At 45.0% G+C, this 27260-nt stretch overlaps 2 protein-coding genes across 5 annotated transcripts in view; one reads left to right on the forward strand and one right to left on the reverse strand.

Annotated features, from left to right (window-relative positions):
* SNX22 (sorting nexin 22) overlaps positions 1-27260 on the forward strand; it is a 192650-nt gene that overhangs the window by 49967 nt on the left and 115423 nt on the right. The window lies entirely within an intron of this gene.
* CSNK1G1 (casein kinase 1 gamma 1) overlaps positions 1-27260 on the reverse strand; it is a 93231-nt gene that overhangs the window by 42825 nt on the left and 23146 nt on the right. For both annotated transcript variants that reach the window (XM_079317949.1, XM_079317948.1), the window contains 3 exons: positions 12733-13150; positions 5420-5460; positions 1177-1246 (listed from right to left, as the gene is read on the reverse strand). In XM_079317949.1, the coding sequence (XP_079174075.1) occupies positions 1177-1246; positions 5420-5460; positions 12733-12910 (289 nt within the window). In that variant the 5' untranslated portion in view covers positions 12911-13150. The remainder of the gene's footprint in view (positions 1-1176; positions 1247-5419; positions 5461-12732; positions 13151-27260) is intronic.

Consider the following 27260-nt stretch of genomic DNA (forward strand, 5'->3'; position numbering starts at 1 on the left):
TTCCAACCCAAACCATTCCATGATCCCATGAATGCTCTGAGTGGGTATTACAGGACAGAAAGCTTAAATTCTTCAGGAACAGGGGAAAACCTAAAAACACTTAAGAAAGTAAAATAAAAAATAAAGCCACTCCTTCAAATTTTGATCAGTTTTTTAAATCCTTAATACCATCTTTAAAGAGTGGAAGGAAGTCAAGTGGTGTAAAAAAAGCAGACTGGGATTAATTCATGTGTCACAAGACATGTGAGCTGGAGTATCCCAGAAATCACAAGCACCAACAAAACTCAAACAGCAAGTTCAACTTAGTATTTTGGTAATATATTATTGTCAAAGTATTTCTGGATGTCCATCAGACATCCTCTGCAATTGGAAGCTGGGTCCATTCAGAAAAAAGGAGGGAAATTAAAATCAGAAGTATAAAAAAACTACAGTAATGTAAGAAACTTGTCAAAACCCAAAGTCAATACATGATCAAGACACAGAAGGAGCAGAGAAGGTTGTTGTTCACAGAGACTTCCTTGGGCAGTGGAATGCCCTGCATGAGGCTGTGGAAATCCTGGCATGGGAAACAGCACATGCCAAAAGGCTCTTCAGGCTTAAAAAACAACCATGAATTGAGGGAAGACAAAATCCAAACACTATTAGACACAACTCAAGCTGTGCATCTTGGACATCAGAGATTGCCAAAAAGAAAAAAAGTGCAAGAAATTCCACCTTTGGCTAATCTTGCTCTGTTCTTTTCCTGTTTGCTGCAGACCATGGTTGCACAGAGGAGCCATGGGGCTTGTGGACACTCTTATGATTTAACAAGTGAAAATGAAAACAATTTCTTAGGTTTAAACACTTTAGATCACCTACTTAAGGGGTGTTGTTCTTTTGAATAACTTTCCATCCATTGACAATTCCAATGTTTTACAAACACATTTACAGGGGTATTTCCTTATCAGTGGATCCTCACAAACTCAAGGTTTTAGGTCCACACAATTACCCAATATCTCCATTATGATCCCATTCTCACCAAAGCACTTCCAAAACTTTTGTGAGGCTAAATGAATTGGCCCAGATCTTTAAGTTCAACTCAGAGTTACAAATATTACGGTGGTGTTTTAATAAAGAAATCCCCTTATTAAAAAAATTTAATAAAACTTTTGAAAAGCTTAAGGTAGGTTTACTCACCTGCACTTCCAAGTTGTTTATAAAATCTGTATTCTAAATGAAGCTGTGGTGCCCGGGATTTAATTGGTTCCTAGAACAGAAATAAATAAATTGGTTAAAATCAGTTTGATTAAAAGAAGTTCCATCTTATACTCGAAAATTTGTGCATAATTAAAGCACCCCAGATTGAAATTCTAACAACAGACCTCACCATTACATGTCATTTAAATAAGAAAAGAACAAAAAGCAGTAAGATTGGCCCTCTGGTAGAGAGATAACCTCCTCATTTAAATACAAAGCTCAATCATTGCAGTGAAATTCAAGAATCATTCCACAAAGCTCCTGGTCCTTGAAAAACAACCCTGGCCATTGGCAGAGGGAAATCAAGTTTGCAAAAGCTCAAGCCCCAGTTCACTCTGTGAGCACTGTGACTGCCCACAGTCCTTTTGCTGTATAATTTTGAAAAGTGTTGAGTCACACAAGTGTGTTTTAGATCAGACTAGTTGTTCACAGCAAGCACCACAGTGCAGCCAGACAGTTTGGAAAAAGAAGGAAGTCTCCCCCTTCTTGTGGCAGGTGCCAGTCAAACATCTTGAAACACTCAATAATATTCTATTTTTATTCACAAAATACAAAAATGTAAAATGGATAAGTCTGTAATGTACCCAAACCATCCCATTTATTAACTGTTACTCATCCACACTTCACATAAAAGACTTAATGCCTACAATCCATCAAGGCATTAACATGCAAGATTACAGAGGTTCTAAAAATATAAAGTTTATATGGAGAGGATTAAGAGACTGGAGTAATTACATGTGCAATACAACTGTGCACTTAGGATAGGCAGGGATGTGGGTTCACCAACTGCCCAGGCAGCCTGGGGATAGGAGTTCACATTGGCTTCAATTCTTGTTGACCTCCAGTCATTGTAAGACTGATGTCCACACTGGGTGTCAACTTCTCAGTCAAGGCTTCTTTCTAAGTGTGGAGAAGGAATTCTGCACAGGAATTCAGGCAATTTGACTTGCAGCCAAGCTGTTCCTCATCAGCTCAGGTCACCCCATCCATTTCCCAGCAAGGGAAATGCTCCTGGTTACTTCTCCACTTAGTCATAAAATCATTAAAGTAGGAAAAGGCCTCTAAGATCACCAAATTCCTGATGTTTTAAAGGTCCAGAAGACAAATATAACCAAATACTCAATAAATAATGTGAAAAAGTATTCTGGTGGACAAACTGAACCTGCACCAAAGGCAAATACAAAGCAACACACAAACAAGTTTATTATATAAGTCACATTTAAATTAAGGTAATTGTTGCTGATGGCTTTTGGGAGAGTCTACAGACACCTGCAAGCACAGGGATTCAGGGAGTAGTTTATTTATCCAAACATGTAAAAGGGAAGGATTGATGTAGCAGGACATGATGCTGCACATGATAAAATCAGGGGAGACAGCCCTGATTCACTTCTGCATCAGGAGCTGCTGGAGCTCTGGACACTTGCCAGAATCATAGCAGCTTCCAAAAAGATCATACCAGCACAGATGGTTGTCCTGCAGGCCAAGGGCTTAGGGATGACAGCAGAGCTTGTGTTTCTAGTAAAAATAACTGAATTGCTACTGCCTAACAGAGAAAATCCACAGCTCGAAGCACCAGTGATCACTGCTGGGAGGGGCTGCACTTGTGCTCTGACTGCAGCTGCATGGCACCAGGCTGGCTGCTCCCACAGAAGGAATCCCCACTGTAGGAAATGCAGCTTTGAAACCCCCCAGGAGAATAAACCAGATGATCCTGACCAAATAAGTCAGGTAAGAGCAGGACCAGGAGCTACATGGTGACACCACACAAATCAACACAAGGACCAATTCCCACTGCCAGCAGATTTCCCAAGGTGCAGCCTCAGTCCCAGAAAGAAACCATGAGGAATTGGCATGGAATTTCACAGCACTTTCCAATGGGCTCTTGGTACCCATCACACACTTCTCTAACACTGTGATAGGAGACAGGAATAGCTGAGACAGGGGTGGAAGATGACCTCACAGCTTGAAGGACTTGGAGCAGTGCTTTGACTCAGTCCAACAATGAAGATAAAAGAAAATGTTGCCTGCAAGTACATCTTACAGCTACTCCACCACTAATCCACAAATTATTTGAAGGATAAAGAAAATAGCAGTTAAGTCTGCATGTAAGAGAAGTGTATTTGCTGCTGAGGAGGCTGAGTCATTCTTATCCCTGTAGAATTTTGTCTAAGATCAGGAGACCAATAAACCCCCATTTCTCCTACTGTTCTCTGCTTAAACTTCTCCAAAACAAAGCACATATATGGACACCTGGATGGCCATCAGATGGCAGTTCCAGCCCCTCACACAAGAAGGACCTGAGATTTTTAAACCTGGATCACAAGAGGGCAAATGAAACTGGAGAGTGTTGCAGAGTAACTGCTTTAACACTCAGTTATTTGGGAAAAAAAAAATAGTAAGAAAAATGAAGAAAGAATGTGACCAGAAAAACAGGTCAGACTGAGGCAGCCATGAGGCAATGCCACCGAGTGCTGCCATATGGAAAAGTTTCAGGTGACTGAGAGGTGTCACTGCAGCCACTTTTTTGACAGAAAAAAAGCATCCTTTAGACTAGCAGAGCTGTGTTTTACCTTATTGGTTTCCAATGCAACAACTTTGTGGGATTATCTTTGGGAGCAAATTAGAAGCATTATTGTCTCAATAAAACACCTTGTCTGTGCACACAGTATATTTTCTATTGCCTAAAAGCAACAATTTTTCATTCTGATGTGCATCCATATCAAGGGCATCTCCTATGGAGGCAGGCTGGGAGAGCTGGGGGTGCTCACCTGGAGAAGAGAAGGATCCAGGCAAACCTCAGAGCCCCTGCCAGTGCCTGAAGGGGCTGCAGGAGCTGGAGAGGGACTGGGGACAAGGGCCTGGTGTGCCACAACAAGGAGGAATGGTTTTCCACTGCCAGAGGGCAGGGATGGAGACCCTGGCACAGGCTGTCCAGAGCAGATGTGGCTGCCCCATCCCTGGAAGAGTCCAAAGCCAGGTGGGATAGGGCTTGGAACAACCTGGGATAGTCAGAGGTGTCCTTGATGTTCTACCATAGCAGGAGGTGGAATGAGATGAACTTTAAGATCTCTTCCAGGATACCCAAACCCATCTGGGATATTGTGTTGCTGAATTCCTCTGCATGCATTTATTTATTTACTTTGGGGAACATCTGATATTTGCCAACAGGTGTGAAAACAAGTCCCTCCTGCAAAGCTGTAATTATTTTTCATCTAAAACACATCATAAGGGGAATGCCAGAGATATGGAATCTGAGGCACTTAAACATGATCACAATGAATACACCAAGTCCATCCTGATTTTCTGTCACCAGAGTTATTCCTGTCATTTTGCCAGATAGCATCAAGTGGGCAAACTGGGGAGTTTGCTGCAGTATCAAATTAGCACCACAACTTTAACTTCAGATTTTAGGGTCTGGATTATTTTTAAAGAGTGTTCTAATGAGAACTCAGCACATCAGATGAAGACATTGAATCTGAAACCCCAAGGGACTAATGAAGGTCTGAGTTTACAGACAGGACAAATTAAGGCTTAAACACAAACTGCTAGGCTGTGAGTTTATAAATGTAGAAGAGCTACAAGTTAGGGAGTTCCCCATCCCCCAGATTCCACAGATGATGAGACTCTATCTTCTCTGCAATCCAAGGCAGCCAGTGGGAAGACTGACCTTCACCAAATTGGATCTTGTTTTGCCTGTTGCATCTGCAGTCTCTCAGTATCACACCAGACCTAATTGTGCTCTGCTCCCCCAGGGAATTTTAACCAAAGGAACACCCTCTCTCCTGCCTCTTGACTCCAAATGCACAGACCCCTGGGCTGCACAGTGCCATGCTCCCAGCCAAACATTCTGACAGCTGGAGAATTCAAGGAGTCCTGAAGGGAAAGGTTTGAGCCATGGAGCAGCAGGAGGTGGCAAACCCACCAGTGCCCTTCACTGGGACCTGGGCACAGAACAAGGCTCCCACTGCTCAAAGACAGCTACAGATCCTTTAGGCACCAAAAACCTTCAACAGGTGGAAGGATGGGTTTTTCCCTGCTTTTAGTGCTTTTAAGAACTTATCTTAGTTTTAACAAGATAATTCCCAGCTGAGGTTGAGAGAGCCCAAACTGAAAAACTTGCTTTTGGTCTGAATTTTTAACATGAAGTACAAGTCATTTAAAGACACCTGAAGCTACTACTTACCAGTTTGATCGCTACATATTCATTGGTGTAGAGATTTTTACCTGCAAAGGGACAAGAAAAAAATATTTTAGTTCCACATTCAACACTTGCAGCTCGAGGCACAATGAGAAATAGTGACACTGATGCCAAAGGGCTGTTTTCCCAATTCCCCCTGAAGTTCCTGCCCTTAACAAAGCATAACCTGAAAATAATCAAAATAATGAACAGTTTGCAGCAGTTTAGCAGGGCAGGCAAATAACACTTTCCACTCAGCACAAGGTAATTGTATTTTCTGGCAGCACTTTTGCTCTATGCACATGTTAAAAGAGGTATCCCAGACACACCAGGCTTCATTATCCACAATGCCAGGAAAGTCTGGGGAGCAAAAAATGATGAGGCAGAATGTCACTGCTTTTGGAAATATCTTGGATCTGCTGGACACTGAACAATTTCATCCTGGGATGCACAGGGAGTTTCATTAGGTTGATCACACTCTGGGAATCAGGAAGAGCAGGAATGTGGGATGAGCACAACTAGCTGAGCTCAAATCCATCATCCTGACAGGAAGCCCCCACCAGAAAAGCTCCCTCTGGATTTATTCAGGGAAATGCTGCCCTTTGTCATCAGTGTCACAGAACATGTCATGCTTTTACTGAGCAACTCTAAAATTCAGGAGAAATCCAGGATGGAAGTTATCAGGGCTTATTTGTAGCATCAGCTTTGCTCAGCTCTCTTACTCATTTATTTTCCAATTTTTGTAATGGATATTGATGCTTGGACAGCCAGCTCTTGAGAAAGCCCAGGACCATGAGTGACATCATTCAGAGCAGCAGGAGCTGGAGCAGCTCTTCCATATCCACATGGCAGCATTAAAAAAACATGCCACGTCCCCCTCAGCACAGGATGCAACAGCACAGAGAGACTCAATAAAATTAAAGACATTATGAACATGGGAGAAGACCCACAGTCATGTTTAAATCTGGAAATATCAGGAGAAATTTACTTTATAACAGCTTCATGTTTTCTGCATTTAACTTTTGATGCTTTCCCCACTGTATCACCCAGGGTAGTTCCAGCCTCTCAATCTGTGTCTGGGTGCTCCCAAGCCCAGACTGCACTAAGCAGATTGTTTTAACATCCCTCAGGAGTAGAAGACATCATAGCTCCAACATGTTTAGGTACCTGCTGATGCTCTTTAACACAGGACAAAGATTTAAATGTGAGGTTAAATATCCTCAGAGATGTTTTCCACCAGCAGAGGGGAAAGCTGAGCCCCAGCATTAACCCCTCACACACAGGGGGGTTTCCATGTATTTCTTTCAATCTTTTAGAAAAAGACATAATATCATGCCCAGACTGGAAACTAAGGGTAGAAAGGAGATTGTGCAGCTTCATCAGGAACCTGCCAGCACCAGAAAGCACTGAAAGCACTCACAGGGCAAATCCCCAAAAAGCAGGTGGCAGATAAACCCCTCCACTCTCTGAGACAGACCAGCAGCTGGGAGGAAAGACAGGAGGACATTAAGAGAAGGAAATCTAAATACACTTGGATTATCTGCTCTGCATTAGCTACCAGCAAATAAGCCCCATCAGCAGCTCCAGCTTTATTTGCTCCCTGAAACTGCCTCTTACCCTCCTCAGATCACATTCCCAGACTGGTTTGGGTTGGAAGGGCCCTTAAAGCCCATCTCATTCCACCCCCTGCCATGGGTAGAGGTATCTCCACTAGCCCAGGTTGCTCCAAGCCACATCCAAACTGGTCTTGAACACTTCCAGGGATCCAGGGGCAGCCACAGCTTCTCTGAACAATCTGTGCCAGGGCCTCACCACCCTCATAGGAAACAGTTTCTTCCCAATATTCCATTCTGGAAGTGGGAAACCATTCCCCCTTGTCCCAGCATGCCAGGTCCTTGTCCCCAGTCCCTCTCCAGCTGTCCTGCAGCCCCTTTAGGCACTAGAAAAGGTTCTGTAATCTCCCTGGAGCCTTCTCCTCTCCAGGTGAGCACCCCCAGCTCTCCAGCCTGGCTCCAGAGCAGAGGGGCTCCAGCCCCCAGAGCATCTCTGTGGCCTCCTCTGGGCTTGTTCCAGCAGCTCCATTCCTGATATTGGGGCTGGAGGCAGCTCTGCAGGTGAGGTCTCACCTGAGTGGGGCAGAGGACAGAATCCTCCCCTCCCCTGCTGCCCACACTGAGGAATCAGCTCAGGACACCAAGGCATAGAAGCTCCAGTCCAAGTCCCTGAGGAAGTTGGATGCTTTGAAGAACAAAATAAACCCCAAGGAGGGCAGCATGAGAACTCCACTCCATGGATTCCATGACTTCCATCACAGTCTTGGAGATGCACCTCCACCCAGGGAATGATGCCCTACAGACCTTCATCAACACTAATGCAGGATAACAGCACTGGGAAAACTGCTCTTCCAAACTTGTTCCAAGGCAAGGAAGGACATGGCCAACATGTATGTGGAACCATAATCCAGTCTATTATGGTCTGTTCATGAGGCTGAGGACTAGGCAGATGACACTTTTGGTAATGAAATTCCTCAGTTAAATAACTGGAATTTGTTGCACACCAGCCTGGGATGTGAGGCCAGCAGCCAAAGGTAAATGAACTAATTCATCCTCCAGTTCATGCCCTTTGGAGGATGTGCCATGGGGAGATTCTGAACATAAATGGGTCCAGCCTCTGGACTTCAAACCCTTCCCAAAGCTCCAGTCCAAGACGCTTACTTTGCCAGCTGCTCTAGGAAAGTAAATCCCCAAAATCTCTCTGCTGGCTTGCTCCAGACTCAGATCCCTCTCTTGGTTTTGCGGTCACGCTGTCCAAGCTGCAATGGCTTACTCTCCCTCCTCCTCCCAGGCTGAACAGGTTGCATGGAAGATCAAAGGCTTAGAGGAGACAGTGACCTGCCCACTGAAACAAGCCCTGAGCAGTAGCTGCACCTTCACTTAGCATGACCAAAGAACTGTAGCACAGTGAGGGGATGTAACTGTGCTGGCAAAAGCCTTTCAAGCTGAGGCAATGCTTTTGATGGAGCAGTAAATCCATGCCTCAGTTTTGGGTAGTTCCACTGACAACTATGAACTACGTATTCCAAAGGAGAAGTGATGCATTACATCACCAGCATTCACATGGGAAACTTCCCCAAGAGGATTTCTCAAGGCCTTGGCAGTGAGATGTGGTGAATGTATGGATGGATTTGAGACAGCAAAAAAGCCCAAAATTATCCATCTCCAAAGTGAGGCATCTGCACAGAGACTAGATCATTGGGCATGTGGGACATGCCTGATTTTCTGCCTCTTCCAGAGCAGGTCTGAAACTAACAGCTCCTGCTGTAGGTGCTTCCCAGGATCTACTCCTGCCCTGCCCTCCACATCTAACAGTATTACAGTCAAATCATGACTTGTTATTTTGGAATTACAGCCTCAGCATCAGATGTTATTATCATTAAAGTATTTATTTTACTGGTTAACTTGTTTTGAAGCAGTTTCTAGCTTCAAACTGCAGCTTGAGAGGCAGCTGGGTGATTCTCACTTTGGGGAGCACCTTCCCAGTTCCAATGGAACTGCTCTGACCTGAAAACCTACAAATAAACTGCTTTTCTGCTGGTTTAGGGCCTGCTGCTCTTCTTACACTTTTTTTCCAGTTCCAAGCAGGGTGAAAAACTGTTTTAATTGCCATTTTTAAATGATACCCAAACACACAGTTTTGAAAATGCCATTTATTGTTTCAATTAGAGCAAGAAGATCTAGGCTCCAGTCTACAGCTCAGGGACCCCCAGCATCAGCAGGACATGGAACTGCTGGAACAAGCCCAGAGGAGCCACAGGGATGCTCTGGGGGCTGGAGCCCCTCTGCTCTGCAGCCAGGCTGGAGAGCTGGGGATCATCACCTGGAGAAGGCTCCAGGAAGTTTTCAGAGCCTCTTCCAGTGCCTAAAGGGGCTGCAGGAGAGCTGGAGAGGGATAAGAGCCTGGCATGCCAGGACAAGGGGGAATGGTGTTCCAGTGCCAGAGGGCAGGGATAGATGGGGCTTTGCAAAGAAGTTGTTTCCTGTGAGGGTGATGACACCCTGGCACAGAGAAGCTGTGGCTGCTCCTGGATCCCTGGAAGTGTCCAAGGCCAGGATGGATGGGACTTGGAGCAACCTGGCATACTGGAAGGTGTCCCTGTCCATGGCAGAGGGGTGGAATGAGATAAGTTTGAAGCCAAACCCCTCTGCAATCCTCTGATTAAAAGAAATTTCTGCTGTAATAAGAACCTAACATTTGTCTTAGAAATCCCTCCAACCTACCAAAACTGCAGAAATAATTTTACATTAGTACTTATTATTTACTTTACTAAAACAAGGGTGCTAAACACTGGGCAAAAAGAGAACTTTTGAAGAGCCTTATTAATCCCTACCATAGCTCATGGTTAGGAACTGGGAGAACACTAGGAATACCTCCTGGATAAACTCCTGAGCCAGTTTAAGAGGGCAACCCCACCATTCCCACTAAACCACATCATGCAGTAGCACATCTCCTTTTCTGAACACTTCCAGGGATGGTGACTTTGATCCTTTCCTGAGGACTCTATTTCATTGCCCAGCCACCTTTTCAGTGAGGAAATTTTTTCCTAATATCCAGCCTGACCCTCCCCTGGTACAACTTGTGGCCATTTCTCCTGTCCTGTCAAATGATAAACTTTGTGCTCATCTCCCCATCTCCTTGAAGGCTGGAATCCAATTGTACTGCTCCCACATGCTCCAAAAAAGTCATATCCTTGTGTGATCTCTGTTTTCAGGAAGAAAGATCAGCCCTGAGCAGTGAGCTGGATATATACAGCAAACAGCTTCATTAGGTAAGTGCCATCTCCTCCCTGAAGAATCAAACAAGACTGAAAACACAACACCTCAAAAAAGATGGATTCTTCAGGGGATTGAAAAAGCCTATTTTCCCTTTGCTTGTCAGTGCATGAATTTTTTCTGCCTGTGATATTGGTGATGAACTGCTCTGAAACCACATAAAAAATAGGCAAAAAGCAGAGGGCACATCATTCATCTTCACAGGACAAAAGTGTTATCAGAGACTTGTGTGCTCCGATTTCAGCTGCTACTTCTCCTTCCCCCCAGTGATAATTACCATGGGCTGTGCAGGAGAAATAGCTGCTATTTGAGCAAACAGGAGCTCTTAAAGTGGCAGTGACTGGCAAAAAGCAAGACAAATTAAATTTAAAAAAATGGAATGCAGCTTCTGTAAGAACCTTACAACAAATTGTTGTTATCAGTATGTGTGGCTCATGGCCTTAATTTTTTAGTAAACTAGCATTAACAATGCATGTATTATTAAAATAAAAACCACTCAATTAGCAGGTGTTGCAATTTAAAACTGAATTTCTCTGTAAATTGACTTTTTCAAAAGTGAAATCTCTTCTGTAAAGTCCATGCCATGAAACTGTACATGGGTCAGAAACCCAATACTGCTGAAATTTTGAGAAATGTGGAAAAGAATCATGGAAACAGGAGCTGCCTCCCTGCAGTGTGGGCAGCAGGGGAGGGGGCTTCTGCCCCTCTGCCCCACTCAGGTGAGACCCCCCTGCAGGGCTGTCTCTAGTGCAGGGTCCAACAGCAGCAGGATGTGGAGCTGCTGGAACAAGCCCAAAGGAGGCCATGGAGATGCTCTGGGGGCTGGAGCCCCTCTGCTCTGCAGCCAGGCTGGAGAGCTGGGGATGATCACCTGGAGAGGAGAAGGCTCCAGGGAGATTCCAGAGTCTCTTCCAGTGCCTAAAGGGGCTCCAGGAGAGCTGGAGAGGGACTGGGATAAGAGCCTGGCATGCCAGGACAAAGAGGAATGGTGTTCCAGTGCCAGAGGGCAGGGATAGATGGAGTATTATGAATAAATTGTTCCCTGTGAGGGAGGGCAGGCCCTGCCACAGGGTGCCCAGAGAGCTGTGGCTGTCCCTGGATCCCTGGAAGTGTCCAAGGCCAGGATGGATGGGGATGGAACAAGCTGGGATGGTGGACAGGGTCCCTGCCCATGGCAGGGGTGGGATGGCATGAGCTTTAAGGTGTCTTTCAACCCAAACCAGTCTGTGATTCTGTGATTTGGGAACCAGCTGAATAAACTCAGGATCCATATACCCAGAGGGATCCACTACAGCTGCTAAACCTCAGAGCAGAGCTTGGATTACAAAGCAATTCAACATCTCCCTGGGGATCCTGAGATCGTGACATTTGCTGTTGGGGGGAGCTTGAGAATCCAATAGAACAATTCATGTTATGTCACTGTAAGGATCCAAATTTATCTTTTGCTGCCAAAATTATCTTTTTTGAAATTATACTCATGTGCAGGAAGGTGGGAGTTTCCATCCTTGCCCTTGGTTTCTCTGCACCCTAGGAGTGTTATCTCTGCTCAGGTGAATCAATAAAACTTCTCTGATGCAATGCTGAAACCAAAATACTCGTTTACTGAGCCACACCAGAAGTGAGCAGGTTGATCTTCACACCATGGAACAGCAGCACATGTGTTGATGCAATAACCCAACCTCAGAGTGGGAAATCACACAGATTCATTTAAACTGACAGATTTTGAGTAGGAATGCACAAAGACATTATCAGCAGTGTTCTGATCAATGAGTTACGTGAAGCAACACCAGCTGCTTTCCCCACCTCATTCAAAACACAACCATTGTTTTTTTAGGATGACTTAAGAGCCCAGTGCACTGCTCTGCATTGGTCTCTTAAGTAGTCCTAAACAAACAATGCATCAGTGTAACCATCTGTTTTGGGCAACCAGCTGCAAGACGTGGTTAGGAAACCAACAGACCATGAACAAATGTCGGGCTGCTGGGCTGGCTGAGGGAGCCAGATGGCCACTCAGCACATCCTGCAAGTCCAACACACAGAGCAGGGAGAGAATGATGGGGCTGAAATTAGGGCAGTGGGGTTAGAGAAGGACATGGAACTGAGTCTGAGTGCTGGGAAAGAGTCTCACCCATCCTTTTAAATGGGAGTTCTAGCTTATAAATAAAAAATTGAGAGCAAGATTTTGCAATTCACAGGTTATTTTTCACCCTAGGCAAGACATACAGCACTGTGGACAGTCGTCATTTGTTGTGATTGTTCAAAATTTGCATCTTTGGCCTCTCCAGTGTATTCTCTTTGAGTTTATGCAAATCAAAATCATGCTAAGAGTTACACCTTCTGAGTCAGAAGCTTTGGATAAGGCAGCTCAGTACTTGGGAAACAAGACAGCGCACGCGTTTCTCAAACCAGGGTAAAATTTTTATGCATTTATATTGCAGTGGTGAAATGCTAATTTGCATAATGCAGGCCACTAAAATGCTTGCTTCTTACCTAGTCTGAGCTCTCCAAAGTTCCCACACCCAATCTTCTTGCCCACTCTGAAGTTGGGTCCCACCATAAGGACGCCGGAGGACGCTGACGAGCTCGGCCGAGAGCTGTGCCCGCTCCTGCCCGGCATTCCCTTCGCTGTGCGCTGCCTGTCATCCTTATCCCGACTGGGATGGTCCATGATCTTAGTGAGACACCTCTGCCAGCAGGCTGGCAGCAAGCAGCTGCAGTGCACACTCTTCTCCTCAGAACAGAAATTTATATCCAAAAGTATCTGCGTTGGAGTTCGAGAGAGTCATGGAAACACTCATGGAGTTCTTTTGGCACTGGATCCAGTTTTCTAATGCATCTTGGTGATGTACCAAAGGGTAGACTGTGTTCTTGAGAATTCAATAAAGGCAGGCTGCTTTTGGTTTCTTACCTGGGGAAAAGAAGAGATACATTAAATAAATATCATTATTTTAACATACCAGGTGAGAAATGTACAAGGCCAATGTCCAGAACTTTCCTGGCCTTGAGGAATTTAACAGCTATGTGAAAACTTTATCACTTTCTTTATAACCTTCTGATAAAAAGCCCTGATGTCATGAAGAAATAGAAGTGCTGCCCAACAATCCACTGTTGCTACTCATCCCATTCTTAGAAGTGTCCCAGGCCAGGCTGGATGGGGCTCTGAGCAAGCTGTCTAGTAGAAAATGTCCCTGGCTTTGGGTGGATCCACCTGAGCTTTAAGATCCCTTCCAACCCAAACCAGTAATTGCATTATTCCACTGGAGTGCTCAGGACTGACACCACATGCAGTAACCAAAGCCATTCCAAGCACCCCAGCACATCAGATGGACACTGTGAGGACACAGCCCCTGTGAAACACAGGTTTGGTTTTTTGTCACTTAATACACGTATAAAGTACTACAGAAAAGCCATACAAAAAATACAAGGTGCCAAGAAAAGAAAATTTTGTAGCACTTAAATAAAATTCTCCTTGCATTTACCTATTTTCAAGTTGATCTAGATTATCTTGAATAACCTAAATTGGAAGGGACCCACAAGGAACACTGAAGTCTAACTTCAAATCAACCTCAGATATATTTGCTAATTCAAAGTGCTATCCTACAAAGATGACCAAAATGAAGAGCCAAAGCATGATCAGTTATGTTTAAAAAGCTAATAACTCAGTCAAAAGGGGATAAAACATAGATGCTTCTCAACCCTTGCAGGCCAAATGGTTCTCCTGTGCTCAGGAACAAGACCAAAGGAGACTGGCAAGAGCTGCAAGGACCCAGGAGGTCCTGTCCCACAAGGACAGCCCAGAGGTACCAGCATGGTGGTCAAGCTTATCCTCATTTCCCAAGAAATCAGCATGATAAAGGGAAAGTTTGCAGGATGTATGGTCTGCACAGGTGCTGCGTCAGGAGATGGTATCAGGCACTCTTGGGGTGCAGTTCTCAAGCAAGAATTAGAATAAACACACCTGGAACTAGCCCCCATATGCCAGGATATAAAGGTGCTGGATTGTAGCCTTACAGGAACACTACTGCATTCAGATTTTCCAGATGTGAATAGAACAGTTCCTGTATAATTTTACCAACAAGGTTTGTGTCCTACTTCCAATGCCTTCAGAGCAATCAAAGAAGTGCTCAGTGAGACTACCCAGCCAAGAGTCCTGTCAAAGGACACCCAGAAACACAACCATGTAAATGAGGGCTCAGAAGTTACTTTACTCAGGCAACTGGCTCAGTTCTCCTGCAGACAGACCTCTCTAGAGGGCTTAGCAACAGCTCCTTCTGTTCATTTTGCCATGAAATCATTAAAGTTGGAAAAGACTCCAAGATGATCAAGTCCAACAATTAACCTGGCACTGGCCCATTCACTGATGATCTTCTGGTTTACCAGAGGATGAATCTAAGCTACCTGCTTCCACTTATCCAAAAATAAAAGACAAGGATTATTACCCATCCACACAGAACAGAAGCAGGAGCCCTTCTGAAATCTGACTATGTTTTCCCTGGCCTCCAGCTGTGGAATGCTTCTACTTCTGGAGACTTTTCATTTGACCTAAGGCACGTGGATAGAAGGCAGATGTTGCTCATGCTGAACCCACAAAATGCAGGGAACTGCCAGTTGGAAATTCCAGTTTTTGAGTATTTATACAATCACAGAATCCCAGAATGGTTTAGGTTGGAAGGGACCTTAAGGCTCATCTTACTTCATTTCACTCTCTGCCATGGGCAGGGACACCTTCCACCAGCCCAGGTTGCTTCATGCCTCATCCAGCCTGGTCTTGGACACTGCCAGGAAGGGGAAGCCACAGCTACTCTGGGCAACCTGTGCCAGGGTCTCACCACCCTCAAAGGGAAGAATTTCTCCCTAATATCCAATCTAAATGCATCCTTTCAGCTTAAAGCCCTCTTGTCCCATCACTTCTTGCTCTTGCAACAAGCCCCTCCTCAGCCTTCCTGTTTATCTGTCCCCTTCAGGTAATGGAATTCTCCTTGTCACTTGGGACAGCTGTGAGTCCCTGCAGAAAATGTCCCACAGTATGGTTGCAGCATATCCAGGAGGTCTAACAATCACCAGGTCACCTGAGAACCTCCATGTCTCAGTCACACCACCAGTTTGGTCATGAACCAAAGTGACAAGCTCCCAACATGCTCCCAAGCAATGTGTGAAACACCATTTGTGATTCAGCACCTCTGGCCTAGACAAGAGCTGGAGATGACAATGTTCAAGAAATTATTTAGCATTACCAAGCTCTACTCATGCCTCAAATTAATTCCAGATTTAATACTCAGAACTGAATATGGATAAGCAGGAAGCACCTGTTACCAGTGAACTGGCTGAACTGGTTTTTCATCACAGACATCCCCACATATCTCAGCTGCCATGCTTGGCACAGACACAGTAGAGTTGTGCTTGCCCTGTGAAACCAGTCAGCAGGAGCAGTGATGAGACTCTATCAGATATCAGAAAATTACTGGACCCCACCCCAGGCTGTCCCAGGAGGAGAGACTGGCTTCAAAACAAACAAACTGAAGAAGAACCATCAGTGAAACTATTGAGTTGTACAGCTGAACTCAAACCAAACGTGAGAATGACTTCTACTAGTAGGTAGATTTACTCAAACAGGTCTTTCTGATAAAATTTTGGAAAAATCAAACTGAAGCATGGAAAGTTTTGGTCTGTCTATTTGGTCTGTCTCTGCTATGGCGAGAGAAGTAGACAGAGCATTCCAGCCAAATGTTTTATTTCCAGTTACAGCAATCATCTTCCATGTAACACAACATATGGGTTTGGCACTTGGGGACATGGCCAGTGATGGGCTTGGCAGTGCTGGGAGAATGACTGGACTCAGTGATCTCACAGGGCTTTTCTCACCTAAATGATTCCATGACGCTGGGAGTGTTCTTAGGCTTGTATCACTAAGAAAGATGAGCAGGATTTATATGAGTAAAAAACCAGTAACACTTTAGAAAACACACTCAAACCCACCAAAGCCACAGAAGAACATTTTTCCCCTGAAATTCAAAGTTATTATTTTAATCAAGACTGAATAATTTATGACCAAGAACTACTTACAACCTCAGAAATGGAAACAGAAAGAAATTTCCAGCAAGAGCACAAACCCTGCCCAGTTTATACCTTGCTCAGCACATCTCAGATGGGACAAGCAACCCCATTATCCTCAGGCAAATTAAGCACAAGTCCCACTACAGGTTTTCTGGCTCCCAAAGTGAGATGTTAATGGTTATGGGCTCCTATGCCTCCATCCTTCCGCCGCTCCCCATCTGGATCAGGTTTCCCTGGGGAGAAGGATGGAAAGGTCATGCCTGACAGTCTGCAAACACTAACCATCCTCTCAGCTAAAAGCCTCCTGCAAACAGGAATTCAGAGCAGCAATAGATAAGTGAGCCATGCCTCTGAGAAGGTCTTTATCACAGCCAAGCCAAGGAGCAGAGCCCAGCTGCTGGCATAAAAATCACACAAAGATCTTAGACCATCACCACCACCATTAAAGTGTAAGTAGTAAATATGGCATCAAATATGGCATTAAATATGGCCTTTGAGAACCAGCAGAGCACTTCCCTTTGGAGGGGAAGAGGCAGAAGAATGAAGACCAGACTGTCAGTCACATTAATAGTTAAAAGCTGCTCAGAACACCAGGATGACTTCCTGCCATGATTCAAACTTCTTTATAATGATTCCTTCCTACCTTTCCACCCACTCAGCAAGATTGCTCCTCAAAGTTACTTCCATTTGAATGGAGCTGCATGAAGATATTTCCCTAATGGTGAATCAGCCCAATTCCAGGATTGATTTCACTACAATACAGTTGGAGACATAGGAACAGTTATTTAATGAAAGACACAGGCTTGAAAAGAAATTATTTGCAGCACTGTAACCTAAGTAAAAAACAACAGCACTGTATCCTACATGCTTCCAAACATTTAGACCCAAATCTATGCAATGACCTCTCCTCCACTGATAAACTCACAACACTACAGCTAGAAACCAGCTTCCAGGTGGTGTTAAATCATGGAATGGTTTAGGTTGGAAGGGACCTTAAACCTCATCTTATTCCACCCCCTGCCATGGTCAGGGACACTTCCACTAGATCAGATTGCTCCAAGCCTGGTCTAAGCTGGACTGAAACAATTCAAGGCAGCCCTGGAGGGCAGCTGCTGTTTGTGTTGATATCCACAATCCAGAGTAAAGGAGTGTTTAATAAATAGCACAGGGACACTGCTCATAGCCACACAATTCTTCAGGGGAGCTCTTCAGGTGTAGGAAAGGACACTGCAAACGAGAGGCTGGTGTCAAGAAGCCAAAGCCATTCTTGCTCCCCCTTTTCAAAGGAAAAGCTCACTTTCCTTGAACTCAAAACTTCTTTGGCCTCCTTAAGTTACTTGAGAGACCCTTCCATGATAGGAGCAAGTTTTGTCAAAGTCTCAGTTTGTGGAACCATTTCAGAAATCTGTCCAAACTGAAATAGTCAATTAACATCCCCTTCTTCAAATCAGAGAAAGCAGGCCTGGTCCAGGTCTGTGTGTGGTTTTGATCCCTGAAGGAGTCATTACACACCAAAAATAAAACTGCAAAAGCCTGGTGGATGAAGCAACACCCTAAAAGGCAGGAATTCAGCCCCATAATTCCTTTTAAAATCTTTTAAGAGATGTCCAAGAAAGCCCTATTTTGTGTTGGGATGGGTGAACTCAGTGAACTCACCCTGCTCTCTACAGACACAGGACCACAATTCCTCAAAGGAGGTTCAAGATCATTGCTTTAGGACAAGGCACATGCCTTCCCACTGGCTTTTCCAACATCCACCCCACGTGCCTGTGAAAATATGTCTGGTAAGTCTCCTGATGTGGAGAGCCCTTTCCAGACAAGATCTGCTACTTCCCACATGACTAGAAAATCCTCCAGGGCTCTCAACTGACATGTTACAAACACAGAGATATGAGCTCACCAGCTTCCACCCTCACACTGTGTAAAACACAGAGCCTTCAGCAGCAGAAAACTTCACTGGTTTTGACACAGATTGGGGCAAAGTGCTCACCCTCTGGGAAAGGAAGAGCAGCCAAGCTACAGATAAGGAGAAACATTTTGAAACCAGGACATACATGATGTGTTTGCTCATGTTTTTAATATCTACCAACTCATTTTCTGAGATTACAACTCTAAGTTTAGAGAATCAAGCTGGCTTTGTATGCTCTGCCTTACTGTGTGCATCAATAGCTTCCAAAGCATCAATGTTCTGCCTTTAATAAAGTAAATTAGTAAAGCCTTTGTTCCCAGCTCTGCATGGGCATACATCTCTACAGGCTCCACATCACTTTAAGCCTTCTCATCCCACTGCCTTCATCTCCCTGCTTTCATGATATTGCATTTCTTATCCTGCTTCTGCCCTTCCAAACAGCCACAGCAAAATGTTCTTCTGCAGCTATCCCTTTACTTACTCATGGCAAAGTCACTGTTCTAATAATGAGAAAATAAGAGAGTTTTGCCCTGCCCCTGAGGAGACAAATGAATAAACTATCAAATATCCTATCTCAGAATCACAGAATCCATAAGTCTGGAAAGGCTCTCTAAGGTCACCTGCATTTAGCTCTATTGCCCCTCACACCACTGGTCCTGTCCCATGGATCCAGCCTGTCCAGATTCCTCTGCAGAGCCTTCCTGCCCTCCAGCAGATCCACTCTCTTGGTGTTACCTGCAAGAGGCCCCTGCTCTGGTGCTTGGCTATTACCCAAGCCAAGAAACTGAAGATGGAAGGTCAAATACTTTCCCCACTCAGGCATGAGAAATATCTTTTTGGCTTTTTTTTTTCTTTTCCTTTTTATCTCCCACTCAACAGCTTTCTGGTTACTTCAAGGATCTTCCACTGGATGTATTCCAACTCCTTTCCCTGTACCACAGCAGCACCTCTACACAGAGATCAGCATTTATCTGTGCTTCCCCAACCAGCACTACACTGACCTGGGTTCAGTGTCCTCAATTTTATACAAAACAACAGAAAAACTGAAAAAGTGTGTCAAAATTCTCTGCTGCAGCTGGGAACAGCAATGAAAAGCTGCCTGTCAACTACAGCAAGCAGGTGCATGTCACATCAGATGCCCCTCACCTGGGAGATTCTTCCCAACCTTGGAGGCTACAGATGCCTTTTAAACATTATGAACAATTTCTGTTGAATCCTTTGACCCAACTATTTAATCTTCAGCTTGTGCAGTTAGTTTTGTTCAGTGCTTAACAAGTGGAAGATAAGGGGGCACACAAACAATATTTAAGTCTATATTGCCGGGAAGGGAGGATTGCCAAGTGTGGATCATTACACTCATTCATTACTCATGAATGCCCAGGATTGAGAAGTTTGCACCCTCTGATTACCATTTTTATGAACAGGGATGAACTCAAACCAACTCATGCCTTTTTTCAGCCAAGTGAAGTGAACTTCCAAGAGCTCTTGAAGACCTTGTGAACATGCTAAAACACATTAATTGTATAATTCCCAACTGAATACATTGGCAAGTTACTTTTCCAAGTGATCTCAGTTGATTGTTTCACTGAGAGTGATCCAAGCACCCATTCTCTAAGTTAACTCCTAAACTTTGCTCCCAATCCCCTCTATGGAAGCTCAGCACAAAGCCAGGAATGGTTGGAAGGGAAAAAGTAATTTAGTTGGAAATTTAGTTCTTCCACATGAGCAGAGTCAAAACAAAGCATAGAGCATTTTCCAGGGAAGTGGTTTGTGTGATGTGAGATCAATTCATCGACTTCTCTCCCTCAACTGAGTCCAGCCAAACATGTACCAGCAACCAGGGATGCACATTCCTATAGATGCAAAAAGTACTAGAGACCACAGTCTGTCAGAAAAGGAGGGTTTGTGCTATCTATGAAGAGGAAGATTATGCTGGAACAGCTAAAGGAACAGTTGAATGCTGGAATAAAATGAAAAAATCCCTGGGGGTTCTGCATCCTGCTGTTCCTGCCTGGAGGGGATGATCACACCAACAGCACTTTTGGGATCCAGCTCCTGACAGTACAGCAACAGCTTTACAATCCAGTGTTCAGAATCACTAAGGTTGGAAAAGGCCTCCAAGATCATCAAGTCCAATCTTTTCATAGCTTCTCAAAGAGCCTGGTGGTCAGGATACCACCTCTGCTCACAAAACAGGCTGTGTAAGGTCGCATAAGATCAGCATAAATGTGTATTTATAGGGATGCTACAGAGGAAATTAGGAAAAACCTTCCAGCAGCAAAAGCTCTAACAGATCCTGCAGAAGTTCTCTGATATCCAGGCATCATAAACCTGTAGGTTTATTTTTTCTCTTAAAATACCAGGTAGTTTAACAGCAGAAAGAGAGGTGCAGATGTCCCTATACCATCCCCTTTCTTCCACGCAAGAAATTTGAAGAAGAAAGGGCAAAGATGATTTCTAGACAACCATGTGCATCCATCATCAAGGAATAACCCACAGCACATGGATTCAGGTGCATCCATGCTGGTTGATGGATTAGTTTGCAGTTAATGGTATCAAAGTCCTCAGCAAGACCACCATGGGAGCTCAGGCTCTGGAGCAGCCTTGGATCACTGGCAGCAACATCACTTTTACAGATTTACAGCCTAATTTAACACAGAGGCACCTCAATCATCTACAAGTGTTTTACCTGTGATCTGTCTGGCATGGAAAAGCAGCACAGAGGATAAATTGTGGACAGGTTCAGACAGCTTGAAAAGACTGGTGAACTTGGCAGACAAATGCAACTTCCCTCAGCCCCCAAAAACCTTGGAAGTCTCCAAACCATGAAGTGCTTTTTGCTGCTTCAGAAAGGAATGCAAATATCAAGTTTAGAGCCCAGGCAGCTTTCACAGTGTGTGTGGGGTGGGGAAAAGCCTCTCAAGAGAAGAAAAGTCCTTGTGAAGTTGAGGAGATAGGTTCGAAGAAAACTGAAGACACCTTGACAGCAAGGGTGGGTAGAAGCTGCACTAGGGGAACCCAGCTTGGGATAACAGGGAGCCCTGAGGTGCTGAGAGCTTTTTGGTCCTGTCCCAAAGTGAATCCAGCACACACCAGGTATGTGTTTCCCCTAAAGAAGGAAAAATCCGTGTTGAGTACCATCCAGTATCCATAAAAAATGTCAGAACAGCAGTGAGGTGGGATTCAGATGCAGGGGCTTCGTATTCCAACTTAAGAAAGCTCCTCCAGGTCCCCAGGCTTGGCTTGTGGTTACCTGATGGGAACAGGCTGTCTCCTCTCTGTCCCATCAATACCTAGAGCACTTCCAAAAGCTGAGGACAAACAAGCAGAATGGTTCCTTTGTTACCTCAGCTCAAAATGACACCAAACTTCTGCTGAGTCTCATATGAGCTCCTAAAATCTTCAGACATCACTGCTCAGATTCAGGATCAGCCTGCTGGTGCTCAGTGTTTGTACCTGATGGCTTAGGAGACAGGAAAACATCTGGATTCTCACAGCACCAAGCTCTAAACATGGGTGTAAGGGCTCTCCCAGTGTCCAAGTATCCAGCACAGAGCAGCAAAGCCTTGGAGAAAATTCCACTTGCATGCAACAGGAATGAAATTATGAGGGATTTTCATGCAAGTACCTAATTCAGTGAGGTGATTTAGTCAGTGAGTGCCAAATGCAGCACAAATTGAGCATGATTGAGCCTGGCTCGGGTGTGTCCTGCAGGGATGAACAGCAGCCACCAGCACAACTCGTGTGGCTCTAAGAGACTGAGCATCCATGTCCTTCTGAGATTCCAAGCATGACCCCAGAGTGACTGAAACAGCTGTTCTTCACCACCACACAGCCCCATATGAAGAGAGGATGAAAAGGTAAGAAAGGAACATGCCCAAGAACAGTGGAATGGGTAGAAGCCTCAGGTATACTCTGTGCAGCTGGACTTTAACACCTGGCATGGCAGGCAAAGCCCAAGCACCCCACAGCAAATGGGGAAGAGAACTCTGCCAAGTGTCCATCACTCCATCCCACAGACTCTTGATGGTGCTAAACAGATGTAACTCCAGGCTGCTCATCACTAAGAACTGCTTGTAAGAGCTGGGTGATAAATTGGAAACATGGTGATGTAAGAGCTGGAATAGCAGCACTTCTTAAAAAAATAGTAATGGTGATGCCAACAGGAAAGAGATGGAATGTATTAAGGGAAAACACAAGAAAACCTGATAGTCCATGATTTAATGTACATGTTCCTTCCTTTTAATGCCTGAACTTGACCTTCTCTTTTTGTGAAGAATTCCAGCAGTGATGGAGAGAGGAGCAGACCATGCTGTCTCTTCATATAATGAGACATTTGGCATCATCACCTACATATTTTTTTTGCAACTGAACCTTGTCTTGAAGAGGAAACTTTGTAGTCAGGAGCTACAGAGGGAGGGAAATCTGCCCCAGCCTTTAATGGCTGCCTTTTTTGGAGGCAAATTGCTGTCAGACAGGGGTGATTAACCACTCACCTGCTTAGAGCACAAGGGAGCTGGAAAGGTAAGAACCACAACCCCTAAGTAATCAATCCTGTTAATTTGGGCTTAATAAAAACCAGTACTTTAGTTTAAGCAATCCAATGCTGTTGCCAGCACCCTGATTCCTTGCCACCATTGTTATAGAGAGGAAGGTTTTTATTGGGATAGATAATGTCCATTAAAAACTACCAGAATTTGAGATTTAAGGCACTGTTACACTTAAAGCCTGAAACCTTCTGCAGTAATTTGTTTATCCTTCCAGTATGGGATTATAAAAACTCCATTATGTCAACATTGCAGCCCCAAAACAAGCTGTCCCATCCCAAAACCCACCTATCCCACAGGGCAGCATCCTCATGGCACATAAAGAGCCATCATTTCCTTTTTCTCTGAGATGTAAGACTCCCTAAATTTCCCAGATCTCCCAATTCTGTGTCCTGATGAAGCAGTTCAGCTGCCAGAAGGATTTGGATTCCCTGTGCATCTGAAAGCTGCTAGGAATTACATCCAGACCAAGCAAAATGCCCCCTGGAGAAACACAACTCCCTTGCAGGGAGGCCAGAAGATGTTTAGATCCTATCACTTGCCTTTTACATTTTCATTTATGATAATTTATTTTTCTTTACTTATTTCTAGATGAAGCAAAGGTCACTCTGCTTCCTGGCAGTTGAACTGCCTCCTCCTCAGTGCAAGGTCCAGTCGTGGTTACTAGTGCAACTGTGCTGGTGGCTACACCCACACAAACACCATCAGCTCCATAAAAATCTGCACTTCCTCAGTAGGGCAATTAGGCACCATAATCCCAAAATACACAGTCAGACAGTTGCATTTGTTCACAGAAAGGAAATGTTTGTGCCGAGCTCCTTTCTCAGTCTGGTAAGGAAGTGGCCTGAGGCACCCACCCGCAGGAGGAACCCAAGCAGGAGCCACCAGCACTCCAAGAGCAGCCACATGGCTTGAAAAAATCATAATACTTGAAGGTTTGTGCTGTTGGTTGGTTTTCTGGGTTTTTTCTTCCTCAAATTTGAAGCTGTCAGCTCCTCAAAAGTCTTCAGACACTGCATGGGTATTTTAGCTCCTTCCAGGTGTATTAGGAAGCACCAGCCCACACCTATCATTTTTCTACCTGTGATTCCACAGCTTCTTTGTAAAGTGACACCAAGATGAGGTCCATGTGCTCCAGATGGAGCAGCATCAGCAGAGATGGGGTCTCTGCACTGGCATTCCTGTAAAGCCATCCAACACACCAGAACATGTCTAGGTGGCATGTGCAGCACTGGAGATGGCAACAATCACACTCTGGTTTCTCACAGTGATAGTCTTGAGAGGTTTCAGAGATCTTCTGCCAGAATGCATCCAGCTCTCACATGGGCATCACCAGTGTCATAACATTTCCCCCTTCAAGCTCACACTAAAGGGGCAAATTTAAATTTGTGAAGGATCAGCCTGGTTGAGACATCACCATCCTTTCTTGGCTCTTCTGAACACAGGATGGCAAACAGGGTGGTCAGGTATTAGCACCTGCCTTTGCTCCAGGTGATGGACAATGTGCCCAAGAGGGTGTTAATGCCTACATTGCCTAGGGACATCTGCAATCCCCAAAATCTCTGCATACCAAGAAAAACACTGTGGAATTGTGATAGGGGTGGGTTAGGTTAGTATTAGGAAAAAATTCTTCCCTCAGAGAGTGTTCAGGCACTGAACAGGCTCCCCAGGGAATGGTCTTGGTCCCAAGGCTGCCACAGCTCAAGGAGTGTTTTGATAATGTCCTTAGGGACATGGGATTATTGGGTTGTCCTGTGCAAAGTCATATCCAGCTTCCACAGCACATTTGTTTTCATCATTAAGCCAAATATTTGGAAATGCTGCCATGTTAAGGACATGGCAGTGGATTTACCTTGTGTCAGCTTCTGCCACAGCCACTGATAACCCTTTATGTGCTTCTCAGCACTGTGTCACCACCTGATGCTTATCTGACAGGTCAATCAAAGGCTCTCCAACAGTGAATGAACACCTGAGCTGCCTTTCTGAGGTCACCTTGCTGTTTTGGTTACATCTATCACAACTTGTGCCAGAAGAGCCTTACTACTGGAGCTACTCCATGCCCTAACCCAGCACATCCAGGGAGGGCAAGTAGCAGGAACAGGCAGGCTGACACAAACACTCAAGCTCACTGTGCATCCACTGGAGCAATGTCAGCTCGAGGAAGCAGCCTGTAAACCAGCAGGGAAATAAGCTGAAGGGATGGTTCCCTTTCAGAGAGGTAATTTTACATGACAACTCTTCCTGCTTCTCTCCTTTTCCTTGTGTTAAGGACTTTGTACAGTTCATGACTGGCTCAGGTTGCTCTGAGCTCCAGCCATGCCTATGTAAAGGGAATATTGTGCCAAAACAAACAAATCTTCTACTTGCTTGTGGTCCAGCAATCCATCAGGAAGGAAAGACAAGGCACACACCACTGAAACTATAAATACCCCCTAGTATGGACAAGAGTGAAGGCTTGTGCTTAACAAAGAGAAGGATTTTGCTGCATTGCTCAAGGTATCAGACTTATGTGTTGACACTCCTGTTTGAGAAGTTTCTTCTGTTTATAGAGTGGTTTGGGTTGGAAGCTCAGCTTGTTCCACTCCCTGCCATGGGACACTTCCCACTATCCCAGGGTGCTTCAAGCCCCATCCAACCTGGCCTTGGACACTTCCAGGCATCCAGGGGCAGCCACAGCTGCTCTGGGAAACCTGTACCAGGGTCTCCCTATCCTCAGAGAGAAGTATTTCATCCCAACATCCCATCTAACCCTGCCCTCTGGCAGTGAGAAGCCATTCCCCCTTGTCCTGCCCCTCTGGGTCCTTGTCCCAAGTCCCTCTCCAGCTCTTGGTGCCCCTTTAGGCACTGGAAGGGGCTCTAAGGTCTCCCTGGAACCATCTCCAGATGAACATCCCCAGCTCTCCCAGCCTGGCTCCAGAGCAGAGGGGCTCCAGCCCTTGCAGCATCTCAGAGCCCTCCTCTGGATTGGCTCTAGCAGCTCCACATCCTTTCTTTGCTGGGACCCCTGAGCTGGAGTCACTCTGCAGGGTTTCACCTGAGTGGGGCAGAAGGGCAATGCCCCTCCCCTGCTGCCCAAGCTGGGGAATCACCCAGGGCACTGGGGCTTTGGGGCTGCCAGGTTGTGTTCTATCCCTTTCCCACCCAGGTGTGTTTGTGCTTGGGCAGGACATTGCACTTGCCCTTGGGTTCCAGGAGTTCCCAACAGTCCCACCTCTCCAGGTCCCTCTGCATGCCATCCCTTCCCACCATAAAACATAAAATTGGCATCAATATCTCTAAACAAAGAATTCAAATACCCTGAATTTCTCCACTGTTATGATAAAGTCCTATGAGACCCATCTACACATATTCCCCCAGTGAGGAAAATAAGGAAGCACCAGCTCAGCTGTGCAGCATAACACACAGGAATCCACATGGGAGTGGAGTTGCTCATCCCTGCCCACAGAAGAAAGCTTCAGAACTTGGGCTTCATTAGATACTGGATCATCCAAAAACTGAAACCACATTTCCTAAGACATCCTTGAATTCACTTACTCCAGCAGCAGAAGCTACAGGAAGTGTGTGCAGCTCCATGAAACTGCATTTCCCATTCTAGAATGACTTAAATTAGTGGCACTGCAGAGAGAAGCCTAAAGGCTCCTCAAGAACCAAGTTGTGACATAGCAACAGTTTGGTGCATAGAGATTAGAAAACACCTTATGGACTCCCTGGATTAGCAATGGGAGAAACTGAAGCCAGTGCCCTGCAAGAAAACACTGAACAAGAGTGATGATCACAGGAAGTCTCTGGAACCAGAGGAAAAAGCTGTTTATTCTATTTCTCACACTCATCTGGACTTCAGAGTTAAGTTTATCTTTTAAAACAAAGCAGAGATGCCACAGGTACTCACAGAGATCTGCAGCCAAGGGAAGCACATCCTGATGGTAACATTCCTTTATCCTGCACTGCAGGGCCCTGGACTAACCACAGCTGGCCCATTTCTTCACAGTAAACTTCAGCATTTATTTCACAAGCAGTAACCTCACTAAGCAGAGACACAAGACCTTTTCCCACCCTATTAGTTTTAACACCATCATCTAAAACAAGACATGAGGGGTTGTCCCATGCAGGACTTCCCTCCAAACCATGTGAGAAGTCAGTTGTTACTGAGCCTCTTTGCCCTCTGACAGGGACCAACCTCCCATCTAAATCCTCCCCCACCATCAAATCTTCACCTAAATACAGGCTAAGCTCTAAGAATCCTTTGCTGGAACCCTGCCTTCCTCAACCACAGATCCCCTTTAGGTGCTATCTTAAACTGTATTTCCAAGAGTAATTACTCCATTACAGCACCTGCTCCCCCCTCCCATGACCTTGAGAAAGCTGGAAAAACAAGCCCAATTCTTCTCCCTACAAGGCAGTTCTTCCACAATAAAAGACATAACCTCTTGATCACATCTCTAGACAACATCCCAGTAACTTCAGACACTTTATCAAACATTATCTTTTATGGTTTGAAACCCAAAAAT

Source organism: Erithacus rubecula (genome assembly GCF_903797595.1).
Source record: "Erithacus rubecula genome assembly, chromosome: 14".
NCBI classification, from domain to species: domain Eukaryota; kingdom Metazoa; phylum Chordata; class Aves; order Passeriformes; family Muscicapidae; genus Erithacus; species Erithacus rubecula.